Consider the following 26,015-nt stretch of genomic DNA (forward strand, 5'->3'; position numbering starts at 1 on the left):
TACAGAAAGATTTGCAGCTTGTCATGGGGGCAGACCTGGAGAAGGAAGCTGGATCAGGGTGACGGGTGAGGGGACACAGTTTCCTTATACTGCACACCTCTTGCCTTCTATTTAAGCCTCATCCTATGTTAGACCCTGAAGATGAACGTGGGGAGTCACTGGATCTCTTCCTCTCAGTGTGGCCTCATTGAGTAAAACTTTTTCTGCTTTTCACAATCAGACAGGTGAGGTTGCCAGTGTACAGGGCCATTTCACCTTTATGAGACTAAGAAGCACTGTGAAACGGTGTCTTGTGGTTAAATGTGATAACCTGAGGGTGTCTGATAACGCAGCGTTACTCAAAGCCTCAAGTTTTCCCCAGCCACTCTCACCGGAGGTTTCCACGCTGCCGCTGGTCTGAGGGAAGACCGGAACTGGTTCGGCCTCCAGGTGGCGCTCTAGGCCGCTCCTCCGCGCTCTGTGTTCTTCCTTCGCCCCGGAAGTGATTTCCTGGCCGAGGTTAGTGAGGTCGGGCCATGGTGGGGCAGAGGTTGGGAAGATGGCGGTGGGAGGTTGGGTACAGCGAGGCTGGCGCTGCGGCCAGGCTTGGGCGCCTCTCTTGGGTGGAGGCTACCGGGAGCTATCTGCGACCCAGGCCCCGCGGCTGCTCGGACGCAGGTAATGGCCGCCGCTTCCGGCTTCCTGGTTCTCCCTTGAGCTGAGGTCGTGCGCATCCTCGGGAGGAGGTAGCCGCCTAGGACTCCGGCTCTCCATTGTTTACGAGGTCTTCCCTAAAGCTGCCTGCCCCCGCCGCCCTTTTCCTTAGTCTTCCTTTCCCCTTTGGCTTCTAGGTGCGGAACCGCGAGCGGTGTCTGGCCGAGCCCGGCAGTAATTGCTTGGGAAGTGATGGAAAAAGGGAGCTAGCTTCTGAGCGTTAAATACATGTCCGGTTCATATTCTTGAAAGGACTGACCCCGGTTTTAGTAAAGCAGTTTGCAGACCTGGTAGAGTATCTTAAGTATGATTTCATTCTCTGTGACTGGTCATTGTAAAGCCCTTGTGCCACCACAGTGTTGCCTTCGTAGCGATCAGAGAGCTTTGGAAAGGATGCCATCCTTATACTGCTGTAGGAAGCACGTGGCCTTTCAGGTCGGCCGGATTTTACACTTAGTGTAATAGAAAAGAAATTCCATAACAGTTGAATTAATTTTGACTTTGAAACTTCATCTGAAGATGTCAGCTTTGCAATTTCTACCTAATTGATGGTACGATACATCAAGGAGCCTGAGGTCTTTATCAGCGTGTAAGGTTGCCAGAGATAGATTGAACACGGTGAAGGCACCACCTGATCTTAATATTCACCTTAGGTGGGCACAGGTCTGTAATCTCAACTCTCAGTCTGAATCTTGATGATGGTGAGTTGGAGTTAACCTGGGGAAGACCCTGAATTATAAATAAATAAATAGCACCTGGACTGTTTGTAGAGTCATTTCCCAGGTCCCACCCCATATCAGAATCTGGAAGATGGTAAAAGTGGAAGAACCCGATCCCCAAGTGTTGCATATGGTGTAGAATACTGGGTAATGTGGTTCTTCAGGCATTGATCTTAAAACAGCTTGGTGTGGTCAGACTTGCTTGTAAGCACGATTAGAAGTTCAAGGCCAGCCTGGGCAACAGAAGACTGAAAAGAAGAAAGAAAGAAAAATGTCTTAAACAGGTGGAACTGAGGAGGTTACTTAGAGGTAACTAGAGATTTCAGTGATCCTGATGATTTGCTGTAATAGTTTTGGGGAAAGGCAGCAAAAGAACTGACACATCATTTATGAGGACCCTCTAGTAAAAGCCTGGGAATTGTTCATTTGTAGAGTACTTGTATAGCATGCAATGCCGCACACACAAAACTTGTCTAAAAGTTCAGTCGATCATGGTGGCTCACTCAGGCCAGTAATCCTAGCACTTGGGAGGTGGATGATTCGAGACCTTGTCTAACCCTCCCCCCAAATACGTATGGTATTAAAGATTTATTTATTTATTTATTTATTTATTTGTTTGTTTGTTTTTCGAGACAGGGTTTCTCTGTGTAGCCCTGGCTGTCCTGGAACTCACTCTGTAGACCAGGCTGGCCTCGAACTCAGAAATCTGCTGCCTCTGCCTCCCAAGTGCTGGGATTAAAGGCGTGCGCCACCACTGCCCGGCTGGTATTAAAGATTTATATGGAAACTTTGAAACTGACTTGTCTTGAGGTTATGGGAGAATGCATTCGATGGGAATGTGGGTGAACCTGAAGAACTGGCTTTGCTCTTGTCTCCTCATGTACGAACTTACTAGGGGATGGGAGTTACTTTCTTTGTGATCACTAGTCTGAATTGCTGTAGTTCTAAAATGCATGCAGAATGAGCCAGGCCAAGTGGCTCTAAAGAGGGCCCAACATTTGCATTTTATAAACACTTTATGTGATGATACAAAGACTTAAACAGACACGAAGTCTCAAGGCACCTGCCAGCCAAAACGTGTTTCTACCTTGATAGGAGTTGTAAGATTTTATGATACTGTGTGACAGAAGAATGGCTGACAAGTTTAGACTCCTGCATTCATATCCTTCATAATTCTTGTTCTAGTGAGAGAAATGAATAGTACTGGGTTACAAATCAGTTCTGTATAATGAATGCATTCTGATAATGGTCATCTGGTTTGGTTTAAAGTGACATTACCTGTTTAGATTGCTTATCACTTTATTTATTAGACCTACGTTTGCTACTTTAAGTCTTCCTGGGCTTCCTGAGCTCTTAGCTCAGCACTCAAGAGTAGTCACTCCTCTTGCAGAGGACCTGGGTTTGATGTCCAGTTTCCACATGGTTGCTTACAACTGTCTGGAACTCCAGTTCCAGGGGATAAAACACTCTTCAGGCCTTTGCTGCCACTGGGCACATATGTAGTGCACAAGCATACATATAGGCAAAACATCCATATACATACAATTAAAAGCTTTTGAGGCTGGAGAGATGGCTCAGTGGTTAAGAGCACTCAGTACTCTTCTAGAGGAGTTAGGTTCAATACCCAGCACTCACATGATGGTTCACAATTGCCTGTAATTCCAGTTCTAGAAATCTATTACTCTCTTTGGGGCTCCAGGGCATCAGGCATATGAGTTGCACAGACATATATGCAGACAAAACATCTATACACATAAGTAATTAAATTTAAAACAAGAATAAAGCTTTAAAAAAGAAATATTGTGTAGGAACTCATTTGGCTCTGAGACTGATGATTGTTTGGATAGTGGAGTTATTTTTCTAGGATGTTCTGAGGGAAAGAAGTGACTGCTGTGTTTGTTCTGTTCCCCAAATGTCAGGACTTAAGTGTAGATTCCTTGACCTTTCTCTTGGCTTTAAAGATAACTGTTCTGGTGTTAGATATTACATCCTATTCCAGCCAGAAAGGGAGGTGTGTGTGTGTGTGTGTGTGTGTGTGTGTGTGTGTGTGTGTCTGTCTGTGTCTTGTCTGTGTCTGTCTGTCTGAGACAGGTTGGGGACTGGATGGGAGAGACCGTGGTGGAGAGGCAAGCCAGTGATACAAGACATCACCATACACAAGGCTAGAAAACTAGGGTATTTCTTTCCTAGCCACTAAGGAAAAGCAGGCAAGGGGGAAAGGATTAGTAACATTTGGATTGGCTGTTCAATGGTGTTTGCTTATCAGGCTGATGTCATTGAAGGGAGTTCAGTGCTATTCACAGCAGCCTTAGCGTTGATTGAGTAAGTGGATAATCTTCTGAAACCGAGTTGTTAAATGTGATCCAGGCCGGAAGGAAGGGGCTAGATTAGAAAGGAAACAGTTTTTGTTTATCTTGAGACAGGGTCTTACCAAGGTCAGTCTAACTTCAAACTTGGTAGTGTCCTGCTTCCTTCTTTCTCTTGAGTTGCTGGGATTACAGGTGTGTGCTACCATACCTGGTTTGTGCTGAGCTGGGATTGAGCCTAGGGCTGCCTGCATTTAGTCCAGTGCTTTATTGACTTAAATCTCAGTTCCTTCACCTTCTCTTTTTCTCTTTTTCTTCTTTTTTAAACAGGACCTTCCCGTGTAGCCTGGGCTCACTGTTTTAGCCTCCTGTTTAGGGTGTAATGAGAACATAACAAAGGGAAAGTGTACTTCAAGAGCTCACATGGATCGCGTTTTCATAGATGAAGGAATTAGAGCCTTTATGCCTACTAGCGTGTCTACTGTTAGGGAGTTTGGGAATAGGAGCATCAGAGTACAGGGTCAGACTGAAGAGTGGAGCTCTCAGACTCAGAGCTGGGATCCGGGCTGAGATCCACGCTGCCAAATGCTTTGAGAAGGCCGAGCTATAAGGACTCAAACAAGAAGATCCTTTTTGAAGACATCCTTAAAACAGTGAAATAAGGGGAGAGGTGGGAGGAATCCATCACTTTCTAATGATCAATACTTATCAAAGGAAATAGGGTTGCAAGGACAGCACATTGAAATGTTTCTTTTGGAAACTGGCCAAAATTCAAACAAAACAAGGTTATTTTATTTTTTTAATCTGTTTTTTTTATTGGATATTTTATTTACCTTTCAATGTTATCCCCTCTCCTATTCCCCCCACCCCCCGCAAAGCCCCTTATCCTATCGCCCCTCCTACTTCTATGAGGGTGTGCCCCCACCATCCACCCATTCCCGCCTCCCTGCTCTTGAATTCCCCAACACTAGGGCATCCAAACTTTCAGGGACCAAGGCCCTCCTCTTCCACTGATGCCTGACAAGGCTACCCTCAACTACCTATACACGTGGAGCCATGAGTCCCTCCCTTTGTGTTGCCAGGCTGGAGGTTTAGACTCTGGGAGCTCTGATTGAGTATTTTGTTACTCCTTCTAAGAAAGGCCAAAGCACCCACACTTTGGTTTTCCTTCTTCTTGAGCTTCATGTGGTCTATGTGTCTTAGGTATTGTGAGCTTTTGGGCTGATTTCCATGTATCAGTGAGGTTATTTTATTCTTACTGCAGCTGACTGCACGGACCCACTAGGTAGGAGAGACCTTCACAGCCTGGAATGTTGGTTTATGTGCACACAGAATAAATAGAAACAAAAAGAAACAGTTTACTATTTATGTAGTTTTTTTCTGAGACAGTGGAACCCCTGTGGAGAATTGAGGAATTCTTTTTCTGATTGATACAAAGTAATAGCCCAATAGTGCATGCTCTGGACTACTGTAGTAGTTTGTGTTTCATTTTTCCCAGGAGGGTTAAGGATGCCTACTTGAAATTAAGAGTCTTGGCTCATATAATTTACATTTCAGATGTGATTTCCCTTTCCCCATTTCCCCCCTACCCAGGAACCCCCTATCCCATCTCCTCTCCTCCTGCTTCTATGAGGACGTATTCCCCCCCCTCCCACCTCCCCACCCACGGATTCCCCCACACTGGAGTGTCCAGCCTTCATGGGACTAAGGACCTCCTCTCCCACCTATGCCCAACAATGCCATCCTCCCCTACATATACAGCTGGAGCCATGGGTCCCTAAGTGCTCCCAGGCTGGTGGTTTAGACCCTGGGAGCTCTGGTTGGTTAATATTGTTGCTCTCCCCATGGGGCCAGGAAGTGCATGCTGACAGGAGCTTGATATAGCTGTCTCATTAGAGATCTGCCAGAGCCTGACCTATATAGAGGTGGATGCTCACAGCTAACTATTGAACTGATTATGGGGTTCCCAATGGAAGAGTGAGAGAGAAGACTGAAGGAGCTGAAAGGAGTCTTGGCTCTTGTTGGATTGTTAGGAAATCAAGTGACTTGATGATGACTCTGGCCCAGTACAGGTTCCTAGGGACAAGTGTTTATAAGATGCACTGTTTCTAATCAGATGCTTATTTACCCTCCACAGGTTTAACTTGTTTCTTCAGCAAAACTGTGGATTTAGAAAAGCACCGAGGAAGGTTGAACCTCGAAGATCAGATACAGGGTCAAGTGGAGAAGCATATAAGAGAAGTGCCTTGATCCCACCCCTGGAGGAAACAGTCTTTTACCCTTCCCCCTACCCTATAAGAACTCTCCTGAAGCCCTTTTTCTTCACTGTTGGGGTAAGAGCTCGGACCACTGCTATTTTCCTAGTTTGCTGCTAACACTGCAGTCAAGTAGTACCCTGAGCAGGTTCTACTGGAAAGAGAGGGTGGGGCTCAGTGGGACTTGGAAGCTGGATGCATGAGTTCAGATTAAAGAATAAATTGAACAATTGCTTTCAGAATTTGGCTCCATTGCATAAGTCCTGAGGATGGTTATTTATGGGCTTCCTTTTTCATAGAGCATTTCAAGTGGTACTAAGTTGGTATTTTTGTTTTCTCTGAGATTTGTTGCTGGAAACAGGCCTCTGAGTGCTTAACTAATGTTAATAAAGCAACACGGGAGGTTTTACCATGCTAGATGAAATATTATCAGGGAAAGGTATTTCCCTTTCAGATTATTTATTTTCTCTAGTTCACAGGCTGTGCATTTGGGTCAGCTGCTATTTGGCAGTATGAGTCACTGAAATCCAGGGTGCAGAGTTACTTTGATGGCATAAAAGCTGACTGGTTGGATAGCATACGGCCACAAAAGGAAGGAAGCCTCAGAAAGGAGGTAAGGATAAACACTGCTTCCTTTATCTTAGCTAACCACACTTTTAAAATCTGATTAATTGGAGAATAATTCTTTTTTGTTTATTTTTAAAATTTTATTATTATGTATGTTGGAGAAAGTGAAGGTGGGGTGAATACCATCACATTCAAGTGGAGGTCAGAGAACTTTTTTATTTTAAATACAGGGTCTCCTTCTGTAGTCCTTCCTGGCCTGGAACTCAGAGATCCACCCACCTCTGCCTCCCAAGTGCTGTAAATAAAGGCATGTGCTGCCATGCCCAGCTGAAGAACAAATTTTTACAGTGGGTTCTGGGGGTCAGCTGGCTTACACAGCAAGTGTCTTACTGAGGTCTGGCCTTAGGAAGAGTCCTTACTTAATGGCAGCATTCCATCCATAGATGTGAAGTTGATTGCATTCTTTTGTGTCCTTTAAGCACTATGGGCATTTACAATGCATGCTTGGCAGTGCTATATTGACACCATTTGAATTTTGTTCTTTTACCCACATGTGTCAGAGTTACCATAGCGAGTTGTTAAAAAAGGTTTGGGGGGTCTTTTCTAGTCCTGCTATAGGAGCCATTGTTCACGTTCTTTACCTTGCTGAGTTAGTTTAGAACAGGGTCACAGGGATTAAAAGCGCTCTCTCTGTCTCTCTCTCTCTCTCTCTCTCTCTCTCTCTCTCTCTCTCTCTGTCTCTCTCTCTGTCTCTCTCTCTGTCTCTGTCTCTCTCTCTCTCTCTGTGTATGGTTATGGTTGTATATGGTCTGTGCATGCTTGTAGACCTTATACACAGCCATCAAGTGGATTTTAAAAGACTGCCCAGTGACACAGGGTTTATGAACTGGTAAATTCCCATTGCATTATGTTTTAACTGTTCAGGGATAGAATGTGAGAAAGAGATGCAAATTCAGAGCTTGTAGAGTTGCATTTACTTTGTATAAAAACTGATGGCCTTCTTTTCTCTTAACTGAGTTCTTAAAAACGTTCTAGACACACAGTGTTTGCACCATATCAATACATACTGAGTACAAGGCCATGGGTTAACATACAGTTTATTTTTCAATGTGTGTGGTTGTTTTGTCTGCATGTGTATCTGTGCACCATATATATGTGGTGCCCTCAGAGGCCAGTAAAAGGTATTGGATTCCCCTGGAACTGGAGTTGCAGATAGTTCTGACCCACCACATAGTTGGTGAAATTGAAACTTGGTGCTTTTAAATGCTGAGTCATCGCTCCAACTCCCAAAGGGTTTATTTTTGTTTATGTGTATATGCCACATATTTGCAGGTACCCAAAGAGGCTTGAGGAGGGCATTGCCCCCTCTGGAGTTGGCGTTAGTGAGCCACACTTGACATAAGTTCTGGGAACTTGAGTGTAAGTCTAGCAGGGTACTAAAGTGCTGAGCTATGTCTCAGTCTTTTAAGATGCTGAAAGTGATATAAGTGATATTTATATAAAATCTTAATCCAAAAGTAGATTTCTTTTTAAGTAATAGTGGTAGGTTATGGTATTTAAAAATCCATGTCCATTAAAGAAAATTGAAGCAATTGAGTACAGTATGGAAGATGATGGCCTGGCCTGGCATGGTGGCACGGGCCTTTGTCCTTGCTACCTGGAGATTTCTGAGTCCAGGAATTTGAGGAAAGCCTCAGCAACAGCAAGCTCTTAGTTAATATTAGTTAGAAAGCAGGTTTTTAGAAACCAATTCGTACCACTGTACATGCAGTGCTGAGAACTCAGTGGCAGTTGTAAAAGTGGACCTCATGTACACTAATATTTCATTGCTTGTTAGTCTTGAATGCCTTTCCATGTGAAAGTCAGGTTCAGTTTCATAATTGGAGTTGTTTTTGAGACTTTGACTTTGTAGTGTGGACAAGGATGACCTTTAACTTCTAATCCTCCTGCCTCCACTTCCCAAGAGTGGGCTTACAGGTGTGAACTGACACACTGGATTCCTTGAGTTGGTCAGAACTCAGGACTGTGTGTGTCAGGTACATCAGCAGCCCTAGATTAGTTTTTACATAAACTTTTTAAACATGGAAAACTTGAGATCGAGAAGTAGAGAAGACAGTCTAATGAAGCCCATGGTTGTGCAGACTGAGCCGTTCCCAGCATATGGCCAGTTTTATTTTTCATATCCTTTCCCTGCCCTTAGTAGATTATTGCAAACAAGCCATAGACATGTCTGATCCCTAAATATTTCAAAGTGCATTCTGAAAATGTAAGATCTGGACTGAGTAATACTGTATTACAAACATGGCTCCAGGTGCAGTGGCAGAGGCAGGCAATCTATGAGTTTCAGGGCTCTACAGTGATACTCCCCCCACTCCCCCCAGAAAAAGAAAGAAAAGAGAAAGGAAAAGGTGGCAATTTTAGTGAAAAGTATAATTAGAATTGTATTTTTAAAGATTTATTTTATGTGTATTATTTTATTTTATGTGTATGAGTACCTTGCCTGCTTGTATGTGTATATATCATTTGCATGCCTGACCCCCACAGAAGTCAGAATAGGTCACTGGATCCCCTTGAACTGGAGTTACAGATGGTTGTGAGCCACCACATGAGTGCTAGGAGTTGAACCCAGGTTCTCTGTAAGAGCAGCTGGTGCTGCTGACCACTAAGCAGCTTTCCAGCACCTCCTTTGTGTTTTGAGATAGGTTTTGCCATGTTGCTCAGATCTACCACCAGCTCTGGGGCCCAAGCATTTCTCTTGCCTTAGCTTCTTGAATAACTGAGACTTCAGCACGCCATAATGCCTAGCACTCTAGTTGTAAATGTTTCCTGTTTTTTTTTTGTTGTTTTAAGATATATATCTTTATATTAAAATACATATCTTGTGGGTATGCTCATGAGCACACATGAAGAGAATATGAATGTATGCTCACATGTATGTGTGGCAGAGGCTAGAGCTAGGTGTTGGATCACTTGGAACTTGTTATAAAGGTATTGGGATCTGAACTCCAGTTTTCATAATTGTGAAGCAAGTGCTCTTAGCCACTGAGCCATCTCTCCAGCTCCCTTGTTAGAATCTTTTATTATTATTTTTAAATTAAATTTTGTTTTGTAGACCTCTGTGTAGACCAGGTTGTCCTGCAACTTCCTGTTTAGACCAGATTGACCTGAAACTCTCCGAGACTTGCTTGCATCTACTCTCAGTGCTGGAATTAAAGCCTTGTGCCACCACACCCTGTTCTTAGAATTTTAAACTCAATATGATACCACTTGTTACCTGTTACATCTTGTAATGTGACAATTGTGCTTCACTGTTGCTTGGTCTCATGACAGTACTGTTTGCTATCCTTCATTATCTCATTCTAGCAGAATCTGGAGTTTAGAAATAAATGTCCAAGTAGTGGTTCTCTGGAGAGTGTCTGAGTATAATAAAGCATGCTTTCTAGCAATAGAGACACCAATGCAGACCTAAGTGTTTCCACATGAGTAAGCACAGAAGCCCCAGCTGTCTGAAGAGAGCAGGCAGTATACTCTTGATTCCAATCATTAAGTTTTTGTAGTTTCATGCCTTTTGACACATCCTATCATTCAGTTCTCAGTTTTATGTTTACCTGGGTGTTCTCTCTACTACGTTCGTTATTTGGGCCTTTTTAGTATTTATCTCCTTTTCCCTGTAGTTACTTATTTATATGCATACTTAGGAAATTGTTACAGGCCTTTTTCAATAGCAGTAATGTTAAACTGAAAATTATGTGTGAACACAAAGGGAGATAATGACAATTGAATGTGATTAGTTACTGATCAAGGGCAGTAAACTTTCCCTAAAAGTAATAAAGGATCATGGTGCCCAGGGAACACGAAATTAACACTGTTAAAGAAGTTTCCAGTCCCTCAGATTAAAACTGAGAAACAAGTGCTGTGACAAAAGGCATCATAGTGGTCAATAAATTTGGTTTGTTAGATGTCTTGGTAGCCATACTTACTTTAAAGAATTCTGAAGATTATGTAATACAAGAAAGAAAAATATTTTGTTTGGTAGATAATTTTTTTTTTTTTTTTTTTTTTTTTAGTTTCAGTCCTTAATTAAAAAGAGGACAAATTTCCCCCCTGAGTCTGAACTATTTCACATAGAGTCATATGCAATTTTCCTTCTGTTTTAGATTAACAAGTGGTGGAATAGCCTAAGTGATGGCCAGCGGACTGTGACAGGTTTGTGTTAGCTTACACGTTTTAGCCATTCAAGGGAAGAGAAATCAAACCAAAAGGTACAGTATGTCACAGGCAATGGCTTTCATACCATGCTTACTGGTGGCTTAGAAGACAGGGAATCTTTGTACCTACATGCCTACATGATAGTGTGCAACAGTGTGAGCTGGTCATGGTGACCCACATCTGGAATAGGAACATGACGAGTTTAAGGCCAGTCTGTGCTATAGCAAAGCAATGCAAAGTCCTTGCCAAAAAAGTAGTGTGGCATAAATGGTTTCTTTATTTTTTTTTTTTTATTTTTTTTTAAAGATTTATTTATTTATTATATATGAATACACTGTAGCTGTCTTCAGACACACCAGAAGAGGGCATCAGATCCCATTACAGATGGTTGTGAGCCACCATGTGGTTGCTGGGATTTGAACTCAGGATCTCTGGAAGTGCAGTCAGTGCTCTTAACCACTGAGCCATCTCTCCAGCCCTCATAAATGGTTTCAAAATGTCCTGGATCAGTTTTCTAGTTTGCATAGAACACATTATTGACCCAATAAATAGTTCATGGGTCATTGGTATTTACCTCACTTAAGAAGATGAAGGAATGCTGAGATACAGTTTGGCTGATACAGTACTTACCTAGCATGGCCCTGGGTTCAACTACAGCACTGCACAGACCTGGCCAAGTGTCATATACCTGTAATCCTAGCACTGGGAGGTGGAGGCATCTGGATCAGAAGTTTAATGGTACGTAACAAGCTTGAAGCCAGCCTGGAATACAGAAAACTAAACAAGCCAAAGGAGACATTGCTCAAGTGCTCTCTGTGCACAAGGGTCTCTATTTTCCAGGCTGGGTGCAGGGAATTTGTCTCTGTTTTGTAGAGGAGGAGACTGGCTTCCAGAGAAAGAACTTTTCTTTCCCTTTTTATTGTTTGAGAGTTTTATTCACATGTATAATGTGTGAAAAAGAACCTTTTAAAGTCAAACTCCTAGTAGAATAGAGGTGAGTTTTAACCCAGGTCTACATTCCTGCCTACTCAGTTATGTTCAGAAGGTCCCTTAATGTGAATGTGAGTCAAGTAACCCATGCTGCCCTGGGGAGTTTACTTTGTTCTTTTTCTTTCTCCCCCAATTTGAGGGGCAAAGAGACAGAATTTGTACCTCAGGCTGGCCTAGAGCTGAGATCTGTTTGCTCCTGCCTCCTGAGGGCTGAGGCTAAAGTTATGCACCACACACTTGCATCTTTTCTGTATTTTTATCGAAGTAGAGATCTGAGTTCTCAAAGTAACAGTTTCATAGTATTTTATGGACTTAAAAACTCAAGGAAATGAATTTGTAAGTTCTGTATGGTTCACTAAATAGTATACATGATTTCTAGAGAGTGGCCAGATGCTACTTACTCTCTCAAACAGGGTAGACTTATAGATGCACTGTTTCCTTTAGCTTCCTTGGTAGATAAAGGATATATATATATATATATAAATTTGGACCACCTCTTCTATATGAAGGCCTAATTTTCCATCACATTGGAACCAGATGTAGCCTTCAAGCTTATGATTGACATTGCTCTCTTTAGAAAGTGCTTTTGTTCAGAATTCACTGCTAATTTTTCATAATACCTACTGCCTTGAGGGCAAATGTAAGCACTAATTAACAATCAGAACTCTACTCTAAAGGCCCTTATACTCTTTTATGTTTTTTATTTTATCTGTACACCTTCTCAGCATGAGGAATATAGATGTGTATTCTCACATCTGTTTTTTATGTGGGTTTTGGTAATCTGAAATTTAGTCCTTTGCTGTACAAGCAGTTTACTAATGAAGTAGTCCCATCTACCCCCTTAAGTGGGTCATTTGTCATGAAGCAGTAGAGAAAGTAATTATAACCTAGTCACACACATGGGTATAAAGCACTTTGAATAACACAAATGGGATGGTCACCAGAGAAATAGATTAGCTATAAGATTTTGGAAAAACTGAGGAAATGGTTTTTGAACTGTCTGATATCACCCGATACTTATTTAATAATGTTTCTAGCTTTACAACATCTGAAATGTGAATCAATTAACTTTGTACCCAGAATTAGAAAAATACATATTTACTTTATGTGTATCTTGAGTGTATGTGTGAACACCACGTGTGTGCGAGAGCTTTTGAACATCAGTCAGAAGAGGACAGTTACAGGCAGTTACGAGCTACCATGTGAGTACCAGGAACCAGACCCAGAGCTTATATAGATTTACTTTCTCTCCTGGGATTATTAATGTTCTGATGGGTATATGTATGATATTCAGTTTCATTTTTATGTTTTTAAAGAACTTGACAAATTCTGACCTAGAGGTTTTTAAGCTGTCTGAGACCTTTGGTTTGTGTTATTCACACATATGGGAGCAGAGGCGTAAAAGCACCAGTACACTAAAGGTTTCTGACTGAAAGCAGTCTCTTCGATACCAGGATAGCAGATAAAACAAGTCTAGACAGTGGATTGTTTGCAAAGTATTTACCTTCTGAGTTCAGAGAAGTTTCTTTGTGTTTCTGTGGCTCTGTGTGTCGATAGGGGCAGATGGCGAGGAACCTGCAGTGTGCTCCATCTCTAAAGATAGTCTGTGTTGGGGACGGACTCCTGTTCCTTGTAGCTGATGTTCCATTTGGCATCCCCGTGTGGCTGTTCTGTTTCAGGCTATTCTTAAAAACTCACTTTTTAAGGGTAGAGTAGAAAGAAAGCTCCTTTTACATTTTTTCTTTGTTAGCTTTGGAACTTATCATTGTTATTTTAAATAGGGTCTTATGATACAGCGGAGGCTGGCCTGGAACCTCCATCTATTGTCCTGCCTCTGACTCCCAAAAGCTGAGGTTATTTCTTGGTCTTATTCAGAAATATCTCTCTAGATTGCAAATAGCAATATAGGGAAAAAAGTGTGTGTGCATGTGTGTGTGTATATATATGGGGGTGGGGGGAGAGGTTGATGTCGAGCCTCTTGCTCAGTTGTTCTTCACCTGAAGACAAGTCTCTCACTGGGCTCACTGTCCTGTCTTTTCTCTCCCTGTATCCATGTGGGATCATCGGTGTGCACCACTTTCCTTATGCTGTTTTCTTTTAAACATGGTACTAAGGCTTTGACTCAGGTCCTCATGCTTGTACTTTACTGGATAGCAAGTACTTTATTGACTGAGCCATCTCTGAGCCCAGGAAAAAGGGGTTATGTACTCTTGGTGTTTGTGAGGTAATGGAGAAGCCTAAAGCAGCATTTTTTCCATTACACTTGACCCTGATGCTTATTCATTTTGGCTACTTTCTCATTCTGCTCAGACTTTACAGTATATCTTGGGGGACCCTAAACTAGCTCCATATTTTTCCTGCTCTCTGGCTTTCCAGGGAGCCTGATAGGCTTTTCTAGGTTCTGTTGTTTGAGTGTGAAATATCACTCATCGGCTTCTGTGTTTGGTCCCAAGCAGGTGGTGCTGCTGTTTAGGGAGGTTATGGAACCTTTAGGAGGAACTGTATAGGAGGGAGTCGTCACTTGGGGTGGGCTTGCCTTCCTGTTATGGGTTTGTCCCTTAGTGTTTTTCTATTTTCTCATTTTAGTTCAACACTTTTTCTCCATGTCAGTTCTGGGATTAAATAAGGTTTAGTCCATGTATCTTTAATTCACTATTTAGAAGTATAGAATAGTGGTTTTTACTATACATCAAAGGTTATAGATCAGTTGGATATAGTGGTCCTGTCCCCAAGTTTATGGCTCCATCTAATCCTAAAATAGGAAGACCCACTCCAATTGTGGGCATCACCATCGTGTCTGTTCATAGCAGTAGAACCCATAAGGACAACATTTAATTGGGCTGGCTTACAGGTTCAGAGGTTCAGTCCATTATCATCAAGGTGGAACATGGTAGCATCCAGGCACGCATGGTGCAGGAGTAGCTGAGAGTTCAACATCTTCATCTGAAGTTTGCTAGCAGAATACTGGCTTCCAGGCAGCTAGGAGAGGGTCTTACAGCCCACATCCACAGTGACACACCTACTCTAACAAGGCCACACTTTCGAATAGGGCTGAGCATATACAAACCATTACATGCACCATAAATAACCTTTAAAAAGAATGCTAGCTTTTATAGAGTGTTTCCAACTGTCCACAGATCCTCTGACTTCCTGCCATGTGGCAGTTTGGATACTCTAAAAGCACTACTAGCATTTGCTTTCCTCAGCCTGCTACCCCTTACCAATATGTAGGGTGTTCATGTAACTGTGGCAGGAAAAGGTCAGGTGGACTTGGCTTTGGTGACTCTTATTTTAGTGCCCTTCAATTCTGTTTTGTAGGCATCATAGCTGCAAATGCCCTTGTATTCTGCTTATGGAGAGTGCCATCCCTGCATCGCACCATGATCAGATACTTTACATCCAACCCAGCATCAAGTAAGTCTGAGTTGTGTGAACAAACAGTGTGAAAAATATTCTTTGTATAGTTAGAATGCTACAAAAATAAGTTATTTGTTGGTAATTATGAACAGAGTACAGAGGTGAAGCCTATAAGGACAAGAACCTTGTCTCTCCTCTGTTACAATCCCCAGATGCCTGAAAGGTACTTTACACATAATAGATGTTATTTTTATTTTTTATTATTTATTTATTTATTTATTTACTTACTTATTTATTTATTTTTGTTTTTTTCGAGAGAGGGTTTCTCTGTGTACCCTTGGCTGTCCTGGAACTCACTCTGTAGACCAGGCTAGCCTTGAACTCAGAAATCCGCCTGCCTCTGCCTCCCAAGTGCTGGGATTAAAGGCGTGCGCCACCACCGCCCTGCTGATGTTATTCTTTTCTTAACAAATTAAGACCTTGGTGTGGTGGTGTTACCTTTAGTCTCGGTGCTTGTGAAGCCAGCCTGGTCTACACAGAGCATTCCAGCATTCCAGCTGATGTTATTCTTTTTTAACAAATTAAGACCTTGGTGTGGTGGTGTTACCTTTAGTCTCAGTGCTTGTGAAGCCAGCCTGGTCTGCACAGAGCATTCCAGGACAGGTGGCTCAGCAAATAAGAACACTGTCTGCTTTTCCAGAGGACCCAGGTTTATTCCCAGTGTCACATGGTGGCTCATAACTGCCTATAACCTCAGTTCCAGGCTATCCATTGCCCTTTTTGGCCTCCTTGGGTACTATGCAAACTCAGACATACAAGCAGGCAAGCAAAGCACCCATTAAATTAAAAAAAAATCTTTTTTTTTTAAGTTAAGATCTATAATCACTGCAAGCCTATTCTTTCAGGAGAGTATTATATATAATTTTGTGTCTGTAATTGAAATAATTGGCTGCTTGCTAAGTAGAAACATTTGTTAAGGTGGTTTTTTTAACCTTTGAAATATGCTCTGTTAAGCCATCTTATTTAAGCTTTAGCCAACGGTTTTAGATTCTTATGTTTGATTTAATAACAGTAACCAGACAAGTTTAAAGTGAATAAAGTGTAATGACCGTATGTTGCATGTTTACCAGATATTTTCTTCTCTTGTAGAAGTTCTTTGTTCTCCGATGCTGCTGTCGACGTTCAGTCATTTTTCCTTATTCCACATGGCAGCAAATATGTATGTTCTGTGGAGCTTCTCATCCAGCATTGTGAACATTCTGGGTCAAGAGCAGTTTGTGGCAGTGTACCTATCTGCAGGTAATAGCTTTACCCTGAGAGTTGAGGAAGTATAGGACTCACTTCTCTGCAGAAGGGACAGAGAATTGATCATAGTGAAAGTCTGTATACATCTGTACACAGCACATCCTCAGGATGGACTTGTTTATCAGGTTGTGTGTAGAGAGGAGCACCACAGACAAATGGAGTTGTTCCTTCTGTTTCTCATCTGATAGAGTCCCACTAATTACTTGGGTATACTTTGTTTTAAATTAGTAAAGCAGAGTTTCAGGAATAAAGTACTGTTTAAACAACATTTTAATTTCACTGGACCTTGTTTTTTTTTTAGTTCAGACAAATCATCTTATAGATTGATGGTTTCCAGAGTTCCCAGCTACCTTAGCCATCTGGCTCATTTCCCCAGTGTGTAAAGTTGATAGAAAGCTTTAGATTAGCTATTACAGTGAGTGCTAATGTGTATTAGGCTAGAGATACAGCTGAATGGTGTGAAGCCCTTACCTGTCGTGCACAAGATTTTGGGTTGGATCTCTAGCACCAAAAAGTTAGTTCTAATGACATGAAAGCCAACAGGACCTAATGGACCCCTGATGTCTGGAGTCAGTCCAGATTGTTGTGAGGTAGCTGATAAATGTGGGCGCTGGCTGTTGTAATTAGGAGAATGATATCTGAAGGTAAAGTGAATACCCAGTGTCACTCAGTAGCATGGGTAGGGTCTTGGAGAGGGCACAGCATCCAGAATATTGCCCTGTAAATTAGCTGAAGGGCTAATAGGGTTTGGTTCATGCTGGTACCCTTAGATTGATCCCAGTGAAACCTTACACTGTTGCTGAGCATAGCCTATAAGCTGAACAAACACTCAGGAGACTGAGGCAGGAAGATAGCAAGTTTGAGGCCAACCTGAGGTACAAAGGAAGATGCTATCTGAAGAAGAGAAGTAAACCAGATACTATTAAACTGTGTGGAGTGGAGACGTAAATACAGAAACTCAGGGCTGGGATGTCGTACAGTAGAAGAGGGCTCACCTGGTGTACATAAGGCCCTGGGCTCACTCCCTAGTACATTTAAAAGGGGAAAAAAAACTTTTTATACTTAAATTGTTGAAATGTGGCTTATTTCATAGGTGTTATTTCCAATTTTGTCAGTTATGTATGTAAAGTTGCCACAGGAAGATACGGACCTTCACTTGGTGCAGTAAGTATTTCTAATGTAAATATTTTCTGATTTAATTTTAAATTTCATTGTGATTGAGTATGCTTATAAAAAAGTTTCAAATGAATACAGATTCCCTGTACTGTTGTTACCCTGTTGTTACCTTGTGTCTTATAGAGTTAATGCAGCAAGAAACTTACATATTTGTAACATGAAAATTTTAGACTTAGGCTGTTTTATTTTATGTTTGTTGGTGTGCATGCACATGTAGCTGTTCTACTGTGTGTTTGTGTGTATGTGCGTGCGTGTGTGTGTGTGTGTGTGTGTGTGTAGAGCAGAATATAACCTGATGGAACTGGTTCTTTCCTTCTTTTTTTTTTTTTTTTTTTTTTTTTTTTTTTTTTGTTGTTGTTTGTCCTTTTGAGATAGGGTCTGACTGTATACCCCTGGCTGGCCTGGAACTCACAGAGATCTGCCTGCCTCTGCCTCCCAAGTGCTAGGATTAAAAGCCTGTGCTATCACCACCTGGCAAGATGCTTGTTTTAAAATCTTGAGATTTATCCATACTGCTGTGTGCACCACATTTATTCCAATATGGGTGTGGTGGCTCTTGTAATCCTAGCAATTCAGAGAATAAAGTGAGAACACTGAATTTGAGGCTAGGCTGAGCTATTTAGTGAGACTTCATCTCAAAATAAATAAAAAGTATTTCTTTTGTAAGTGTTTGTCTATTCTATGGATCGTTATCCATTCAGTAAATGATGTACACTTGAGTTGGCCATTATTTTTAAAAAGCAAAACCAAATTGTGCTAGACATGGTGGTATGTGCCTTTTATACCAGTACCAGGGAGGCAGAGGAAGTAGATCTATGTGGATTCTAGGCCAGCCTGGTCTACATAGTGAGTTCCAGGTTAGTGAGGGCTACATCTACTTAGTGAGACCCTATCTCAAACAATGAAACAAACCAACAAGTGCTGTGGACATTATGTGTACAGCCCTTTGTATGGACATATGCTTTCATTTCTCAGAGTTGAATGACTGACCAGACCATATGGTACATACGACAGTGTTTAAGAACCTACAGACTGGTAGCACATGTACAGTAGTGTTCTGTATTTCCTGCCGTAAGAGTCTGAGGGCCCCAGTCTCTGCTCTGCAGTGGCTGACACTTTTGCTTTTTCAATAGCCTGTGATATTAATGATGTTGTGCTTGTTCCTCACGCACCGTCTTTGAAGTGTATTTTGCTCATTAACATATTTTTGGTATATTCTAGGTACAAGTGCTTTGTCAGGGTGTTGTTTACGAGATGTAGCTACCTTGAACTCTTCATCCTATTTTCTTTACCTCCCAAGTACTGGGATTTTAGGCATGTGCCACCTTGCCTGGCTTTTATCTGAATTTTGACCTGCAAAATATGTGTGCATGTGGAAGTCCAAGGACAACTTTGGAGTTAGTTCTCTTTTTTACTTTGTATTCTGGGGACTGGATTCAGGTCATCACGCTTTTAGTTAGTGGGAAATGTTTCTACAGCTTGTCATCCTCAAGAATAGCTTTTCTTATATTGTGTCTCTTTGTAAATACTGCAACATATTGTTTCTAGAAACACAAACGAATATCTTTACATATCCCATAGCACCATTTTTCTTACTTCATAATCCATATTTCTTCTTTTTTTTTTTTTTTTTTTTGAGACAGGGTTTCTCTGTGTATCTCTGGCTGTCCTGGAACTCACTCTGTAGACCAGGCTGGCCTTGAACTCAGAAATCCGCCTGCCTCTGCCTCCTAAGTGCTGGGATTAAAGGCGTGCACCACCACCGCCCGGCCAGAATCCATATTTCAAGTATAAAAGTTGTCCCAGAAATGTTCCCCTTAAGCTCAAGTATTACATTTAATTGTTCTGGGCTTTTGTTTTGTTTTGCTTTGTTTGTTTTTTTTTGTTTGGTTGGTTTTTTTGGGGGGGGACTTTTAAATGCTGCTACATTCCCATAGATCATCTTTGTTTCTCATGCCACCAGTGGTTTTGAACAAAACAGGGACGCTATTATGGGTTTAGTTTTTTCCTCAAGATTTAATCAGTTTGTCTTGAGTGAGTGTGTTAAATAGTGTCCTCAGTACTAGAATTTCAGGTGTATGGTGTCTGTCCTTTTTTTGTGGTGAACATCTCAACTCTTGTCCTGAAGACCTCCGCAGAGGGGAGACCCTCTCTCAAGTCTCAGAAAGTCGCGACCACCCAGTAATCTGCTCGAGACACCATGTACCGGAGCAATTGCGAGGTTATTTATTAGGGCGTGACAACTAGCTGCCGGTCAATTCGTATGCCCACGCAGGAGCTGAATTGACCCCGACTGCCAGTTTGAGAGGTGTTTTTAAAGGGAAAAACCACAAACCAAGGAAATGAGGAGGGGGCGAGGGGGTTGCTAGGGTGGTATAACATAAAAATAGTGGAACATTCCAAAGGAACCCAACCTACATGAGTCAGGATCAGATGAAAACTCTCTGTACATTCTCAAGAATGTAGTCCTGCCCTGTCACTTCCGCCTTGCCCTGTCACTTCGGCCTTGCCCTGTCACTATGGTTCTCAGCTTGGTTCCACCTGACTAAATTGCATTCTTTCCTTTCTCTTTGCGGGTCGGCCAGTTCCAGTAGTGGTGACTGGTCTTTCCACATTCCTAAAGAAAGCCTAAAGAATATTTTATATCGGGGCTGGAGAGATGGCTCAGCGGTTAAGAGCACTGACTGCTCTTCCAGAGGTCCTGAGTTCAAATCCCAGCAACCACATGGTGGCTCACAACCATCCGTAATGAGATTGGATGCCCTCTTCTGGTGTGTCTGAAGACAGCTACAGTGTACTCATAAATACAAAAAACCTAAAGAAAGCCTAAAGAATATTTTATATCTAAAAAGGATTCTATATACCCAGTATCCATAACTTTTCCCTCTACAGTCCAACTTTTATACTGTGTTTTTCTTTTAAAAATTTCTTTTATATAATATGTGAGAAGATGTTTTTAGATTATGACAATACCATGTTTGTTAACCTCTCTCTGCCATGTGCTGTTGGGCTCTGTTGTCTCTTGATTATTCTAGCTTGTTGGTTTTTACTGTGATGCTTGTTGCGAGGGTAATGTATATCATAGCAATGTCTTTAGTAACCACACCAAATTTGTCACACTCAGATCAGCACTGGTGGCACTGTTGGCTCTAGACCATCAGTGGGTTTTTACCATGCTGTTTTTTTTCTGTGCTGAGACATTACACTGCAGACTCCTCCAGCCTGTCACAGTCGCCATCTTTTCTGACCTGATACTTGAGATGAATGGCAGGAAAGCACTTTGTAGAATGTCCCTTGTCCTTTATTCCTTTAATAGACACTTTTGTCTCTGTGTGAACTTGGTTAGAAAACAGTAGTGCAAGTGGCTGTGTGCTGGTCTCACCCTTTTCTGCACTGCAAGTGCTTGCTCTCTGTGGTTCTGGTTTCACCCTGCTCTGCACTGCAAGTGCTCGCTCTCTGTGGTTCTCTGCCCAGCTGTGCAGCTCATTTCCAGCTTTAGTTCTGCGGTGGTGCGCTCCGGGATGCTCTTCTTGTCTCCTATTGTGGTGGTGCGCTCCAGGATGCTCTTCCTGTCTCCTATTCCTCTGCTTGCCTGGAGTCTGACCTGAGCTCACTGCAGCTGTGCCCTGAGCCTGGGTTTTCTTGTGCTGCCTTGGCACACAACATCTCTGCTTCTGATCTCAGAATTGCTTGTTTTTACTTAGATGTCTTTCCTGCCATGTTATAAACTTTAGGAAAGTAGGAACTGTTTCTGCACCTCTAGTATGTAGTATCATGCCTGTTATATTACAATTCAAATATTTGAATGAATGTGTATCATGAGAGTGAACATCAAGTAGGACATATATGATTGAGGTTTTGGTATATTTTCATCATTCAGATGAATTAGAAATGTGATTAGCATTGAGAGGGGTTTGTTGATATATTCCAGAAAAAATATCTCACAGCTATTTTAAATTTAAATAGGAAGAAAAAAATGTTCCATAGCTTATTCTAACTGGTTAGGGAGCTGCTAGAGACTGTCTTTCTTTCTTTTTTACTATTCTGATTTTTATTTTATGTGCATTAGTGTTTTGTCTCCTTGTATGCATGTGTGTGGGTGTCAGATTCCCTGGAACTGGAGTTGCAAACAGCTGAAGTTGCCATGTGGGTCCTGGGAATTGAACCCAGGTCCTCTGAAAGAGCAGCCAGTACTCAGCATGTTTAACTAAGTGTTCAGGTGCTCATTATGATGTATTTTATTTCTTTGTAGCAAGAGCAATGTCTGTTTCCAGGGAGTATTTGCAGCATTTTGTGACAACCTGGGTCCCTTTCCCTGATACTGTGCACATTCACAGTGGAAAGTTTTTAAGATTTGTGCTCTCCTCCAGATATGGAGTGCATCAGGGTGCTCAGAGCCTAGGCATCCTTCGGTCACGTTTTGGATTTTCCTGATCACTGTGTGTATTTCCCTGCAGTCAGGAGCAATCATGACTGTGCTCGCAGCCGTCTGCACCAAGATCCCTGAGGGGAGGCTCGCTATCATCTTCCTTCCTGTTTTCACCTTCACAGCGGGCAATGTGAGTACTCGGCTGAAGTTCATACGATGACTGAATTATTGCCCTTAAATTGGAAGTAGAGGATTCGAATTGTACCATTTTTATTTTTTCTTCCTGGCTTCTAGGCCTTAAAAGCCATCATTGCCATGGATACAGCTGGGATGATCCTGGGATGGAAATTTTTTGATCATGCAGCACATCTTGGGGGAGCTCTCTTTGGAATGTAAGTGTGAGTGTAATCAATTGTCAGACTGTTTGCCCTCCCCACTGTCCCACTGGTCCCATCTGACTGGTGGTGTACTGAGCTGCTGCAGCCATTTCTCTCCCTGAACTGTGTGTGTGTGAGAACACAGTATGTCTGGATAGATGCTGTTGTAGGACCATCAAGCTTACTGGGTGTCTGTTGCATGCAAGTACCAGGATAGGTACCTTGGGTTCCTGTTTGATGATTAGGAACTGAGTCTCAGGAATGATGGATGGCTCTGATGTAGTAGAACAGAAATTTAAGTACAAACTCACAGCCTCTTTTGCAGCACACTAGATTCACCTCTGTTGCACTTCAGGAAACTGGGTTTTGTCTGAATTTAAACAGAATAGAAACTGTTCTGCATGAGGCAGTGCCACTGTAGGTGGAGGCGAGTGCTGCTGTGTTAATGCTTCCCACGACTGAAGACTAGCATGTGTGTGCTCTAGCTCTAGTTACACAGCACATTGTAAGCAGTCTGAGACGCTAGGATCTAGAAAGTGTTGTACTTTGTGAGTTCTAAGTCTATCTGTACTCGCCATGTATTCTCATAGCATCTTTCATGTAGCTCCTTCCTGATTTCTTAACAGGATCTGGCCCAAGCTATCTTTCTACTTAGGGCACTTGTCATGCTGCAGCTTCCCGAGTACTAGGACTGCAGATGTGCATCGTTGTGACCAGCTCTCAGGAGCAGACTTTTCTATATTCAGGAATTAAAATTCTGCTATAAGTCAAGCCCTTTTAAAAATGTACATTTGTATATTTTTTGTAGTGTTAAAGCATTATATTGCTATTTTGGTACCAATGTAAGGTAAAACACTTTTCAAGGTGTATTTTATGAGTATCACTCATTTACCACATTCTGTGTACCACATTCATTGCCGGTGTCCACAGAGGCCACAGGAGGGCATCAGACCCCCTGGAACTGGAGTTTCATACTGTGGGCTGCCTTATTTATGGCTAAAAAGGGAACCCTGATGTCCTTAAAGAGCACCAAGTGCTCTTAGTCTCCTGAACCACCTCTAGCCCCTTAAATCTTTTATACCTTTTGTTTGTTTGTTTGTTTGTTTTTGAGACATGGCTGGCCTAGATTTCAATATGTAGACCAGGCTGGCCTCAAAACTCACAGACATTCACCTGCTCCTGCCCCCACTTTCTGCCTCTACCGGGATTAGAATCATGGTCAGCGTGCCTATTCCCTTAATATTAAAATTAGGTGTCTGGGAAGAGATGAGGTCAATCAGGTCTGGTATCTGCCTCTGGGAACGTGAAGGCTGTTTACAGAAATGAGTATAAAAATCAAGGTTTCAAGAGTAGGTGCTTTTCTAGGCTGCCATTCTCCATCATCCCTAGACCTCTAGGAGCTCTTTTAATTAACTGCAAATCCTTGCTGTGGTGGTGAAGTCATGCTTCCAGTGGGCAGTGCCACTCAGCACCAGGGGATGCTCCTGCATGCTGCTTTGTGTGCAGCAGTTAGAGCACAGGAATCTCAGGTTTGGGTTCCACTCTTAATTTGGTGATTCCTAGTCAGGTCTGGGCAATGTATGTGTTAAACCTCTCACCCTCACTGCCCATTCATTGCTTGTAGACAGGTGGAAATGGCAGGAGGCATATACCATTGTAGTCCTTGTTAGCAAGTTTCACACCTGACATTTCTTCTTATTTATAGTAAACAACAAAAAAAAAGTCTGTACCTTGATCAGACCTTGGTTGACACACAGAAACTATTAGTATGTTGAGCAAATTTTTTTTTATACTTGTTTTTCTCAAGTCAGGTAGATGTGGTTATTTATGCCTTTACTCCCAGCTCTTTGGAAGCAGAATTGTCATGAATGTCCAGCCAACTTGGGCTACACTGTGAGACTTTGTCTCACAAATAGTCAAGTTAACAAGGCAAGGTGATGGTTAATTTGCAGCGAATGAAAAAGTTACAGTGTAGGGCCGCTGAGTGGGTCTTTGGGTAAAGACATTTTCCACAAAGCCTCACAAAGTTAGTTTGATCCCTGGGACCTACTTGATGGCCTCAGATCTCCACACACTGACTATGGTACCTGTTCCTCCTCCCCAGACACAAATAAAGTGCAAAGAAAGTATTTAAGTAACTGTAAAGCCGCCACATCGTTCCAAATGCCCCATCGGGACCAGCCTGCTTTTACCCTTCCTCATCACAAACACCAAAGCTCCATATCAAATTACCTCTTTTATTTCATTGCACAGAGTGACTGGCAGTTTATTTGAAGTGTCATCTTGGGACTGGAGAGATGACTCAGCAGTTAAGAGCACTGGTAGCTCTTCCAGGACCCAAGTTTCCACCCAGCACCTGCATAGCAGCTCACAGCTGTCTCTAACTCCAGTTCCTGGAGATCCAGTTGCCCTCTTCTGCCTCCCACTGTCACTGCACACACATGACACACAGACATGTAGGCAAGACACCCATTGACATAAAGTAAACATTCTTTTTAATGAAGAAAAGCAGCTGCCGGGAGGTGGTGGCGCACACCTTTAATCCCAGCACTTGGGAGGCAGAGGCAGAGGCAGGTGGATTTCTGAGTTCAAGGCCAGCCTGGTCTACAGAGTGAGTTCCAGGACAGCCAGGGCTACACAGAGAAACCCTGTCTCGAAAAACCAAAAAAAAAAAAAAAAAAAAAAAAAAAAGAAAAGAAAGCAGCTGAAGGGTCAGCTTGGTACTGTAATGGTGTGAAGTTTGCATGACATCACAAGTGAGGTCTCGTTGTTTGAACATTGGACTTATTTGTCTTTCTCCAGATGGTATATCACATATGGACATGAACTCATTTGGAAGAACAGGGAGCCCCTAGTGAAAATCTGGCACGAAATAAGGACTAATGGCCCCAAGAAAGGAGGTGGCTCTAAGTGAAGCAAAGCTGGCCAGTATGGTGGTGCATCTGATCCTTGATGCTTGGAAAAGTCTCAGCATCGGCCGCCCCAGTGATTTAAATGTCCTCAGTACGTGTCTCCTTAGCAAATTATGGCAAAGTTGTGAAATAAATGTTTATATCTCTAGTTTGTAAACAGTGTTTGCTCCTTCAGAGTTCTGCTGCTCTCTGGTGCTTGTTTTGTTAAATATGACATTCTTCAAGTCAGGAGGGACCCTTAGAGAGCTGATGGTACTCTGGAGGAGCCTTGGGTTTATTCCTGACCTGGCATCTGCTTAGCATTGGTTCTGACACCCCTCTTCAACTGGCCCACAGGAAAAAGTTGAGGGCACCTTCTCTCTGACATAGCAGACTATGTCACTAAGTGACAGCTGTGACACTTTAAACATTTACCTAAATGACTTTTCTGGCAGTCAGCAGTGCACTCAGAAACTATTTTTAGGATTTACTTTCTAGGTCAAAGTTGCAGCTAAGGTAAGAGGAGAAGAGATGCCTTGGAAGATGGCTCAGTCAGAAGAGTGCCTGGCATGAGGGCATGAGGACATAAGGTGGGAGCCCAGCACCCATATAAAAACCCGTGCTAGTGGCACGCACCTGCACCTCCAGAGTGTGGACTGGAAGTGGCTAGTGTGGAGATAGGAATCCCTGGGGCTCATTGGCTGTAAGGCTGAACCAGCTGATGAGCTGCAGTTTCAGAGAGAGAGACCCTGTCTCAAAGGGATAATCATAAAATGATAGAGCAGACGGACGCTAAGTGCT

The 26,015-nt window shown here is 42.4% G+C and overlaps 1 protein-coding gene across 1 annotated transcript; it reads left to right on the forward strand.

Moving 5' to 3' along the window:
* Positions 1-503: 503 nt before the first annotated feature.
* Positions 504-25,392, forward strand: Parl (presenilin associated rhomboid like). Its single transcript, XM_028783411.1, has 10 exons — positions 504-657; positions 5,856-6,051; positions 6,446-6,586; positions 10,698-10,746; positions 15,058-15,153; positions 16,246-16,395; positions 17,495-17,565; positions 22,035-22,136; positions 22,241-22,338; positions 25,126-25,392. The coding sequence occupies exons 1-10, from the start codon at positions 539-541 to the stop codon at positions 25,235-25,237; spliced, it is 1,134 nt and encodes a 377-aa protein (XP_028639244.1). The 5' UTR covers positions 504-538; the 3' UTR covers positions 25,238-25,392.
* Positions 25,393-26,015: the final 623 nt, after the last annotated feature.

This window comes from Grammomys surdaster, unplaced genomic scaffold (assembly GCF_004785775.1).
Source record: "Grammomys surdaster isolate TR1022 unplaced genomic scaffold, NIH_TR_1.0 1100, whole genome shotgun sequence".
In the NCBI taxonomy this organism is placed as follows: Eukaryota; Metazoa; Chordata; class Mammalia; order Rodentia; family Muridae; genus Grammomys; species Grammomys surdaster.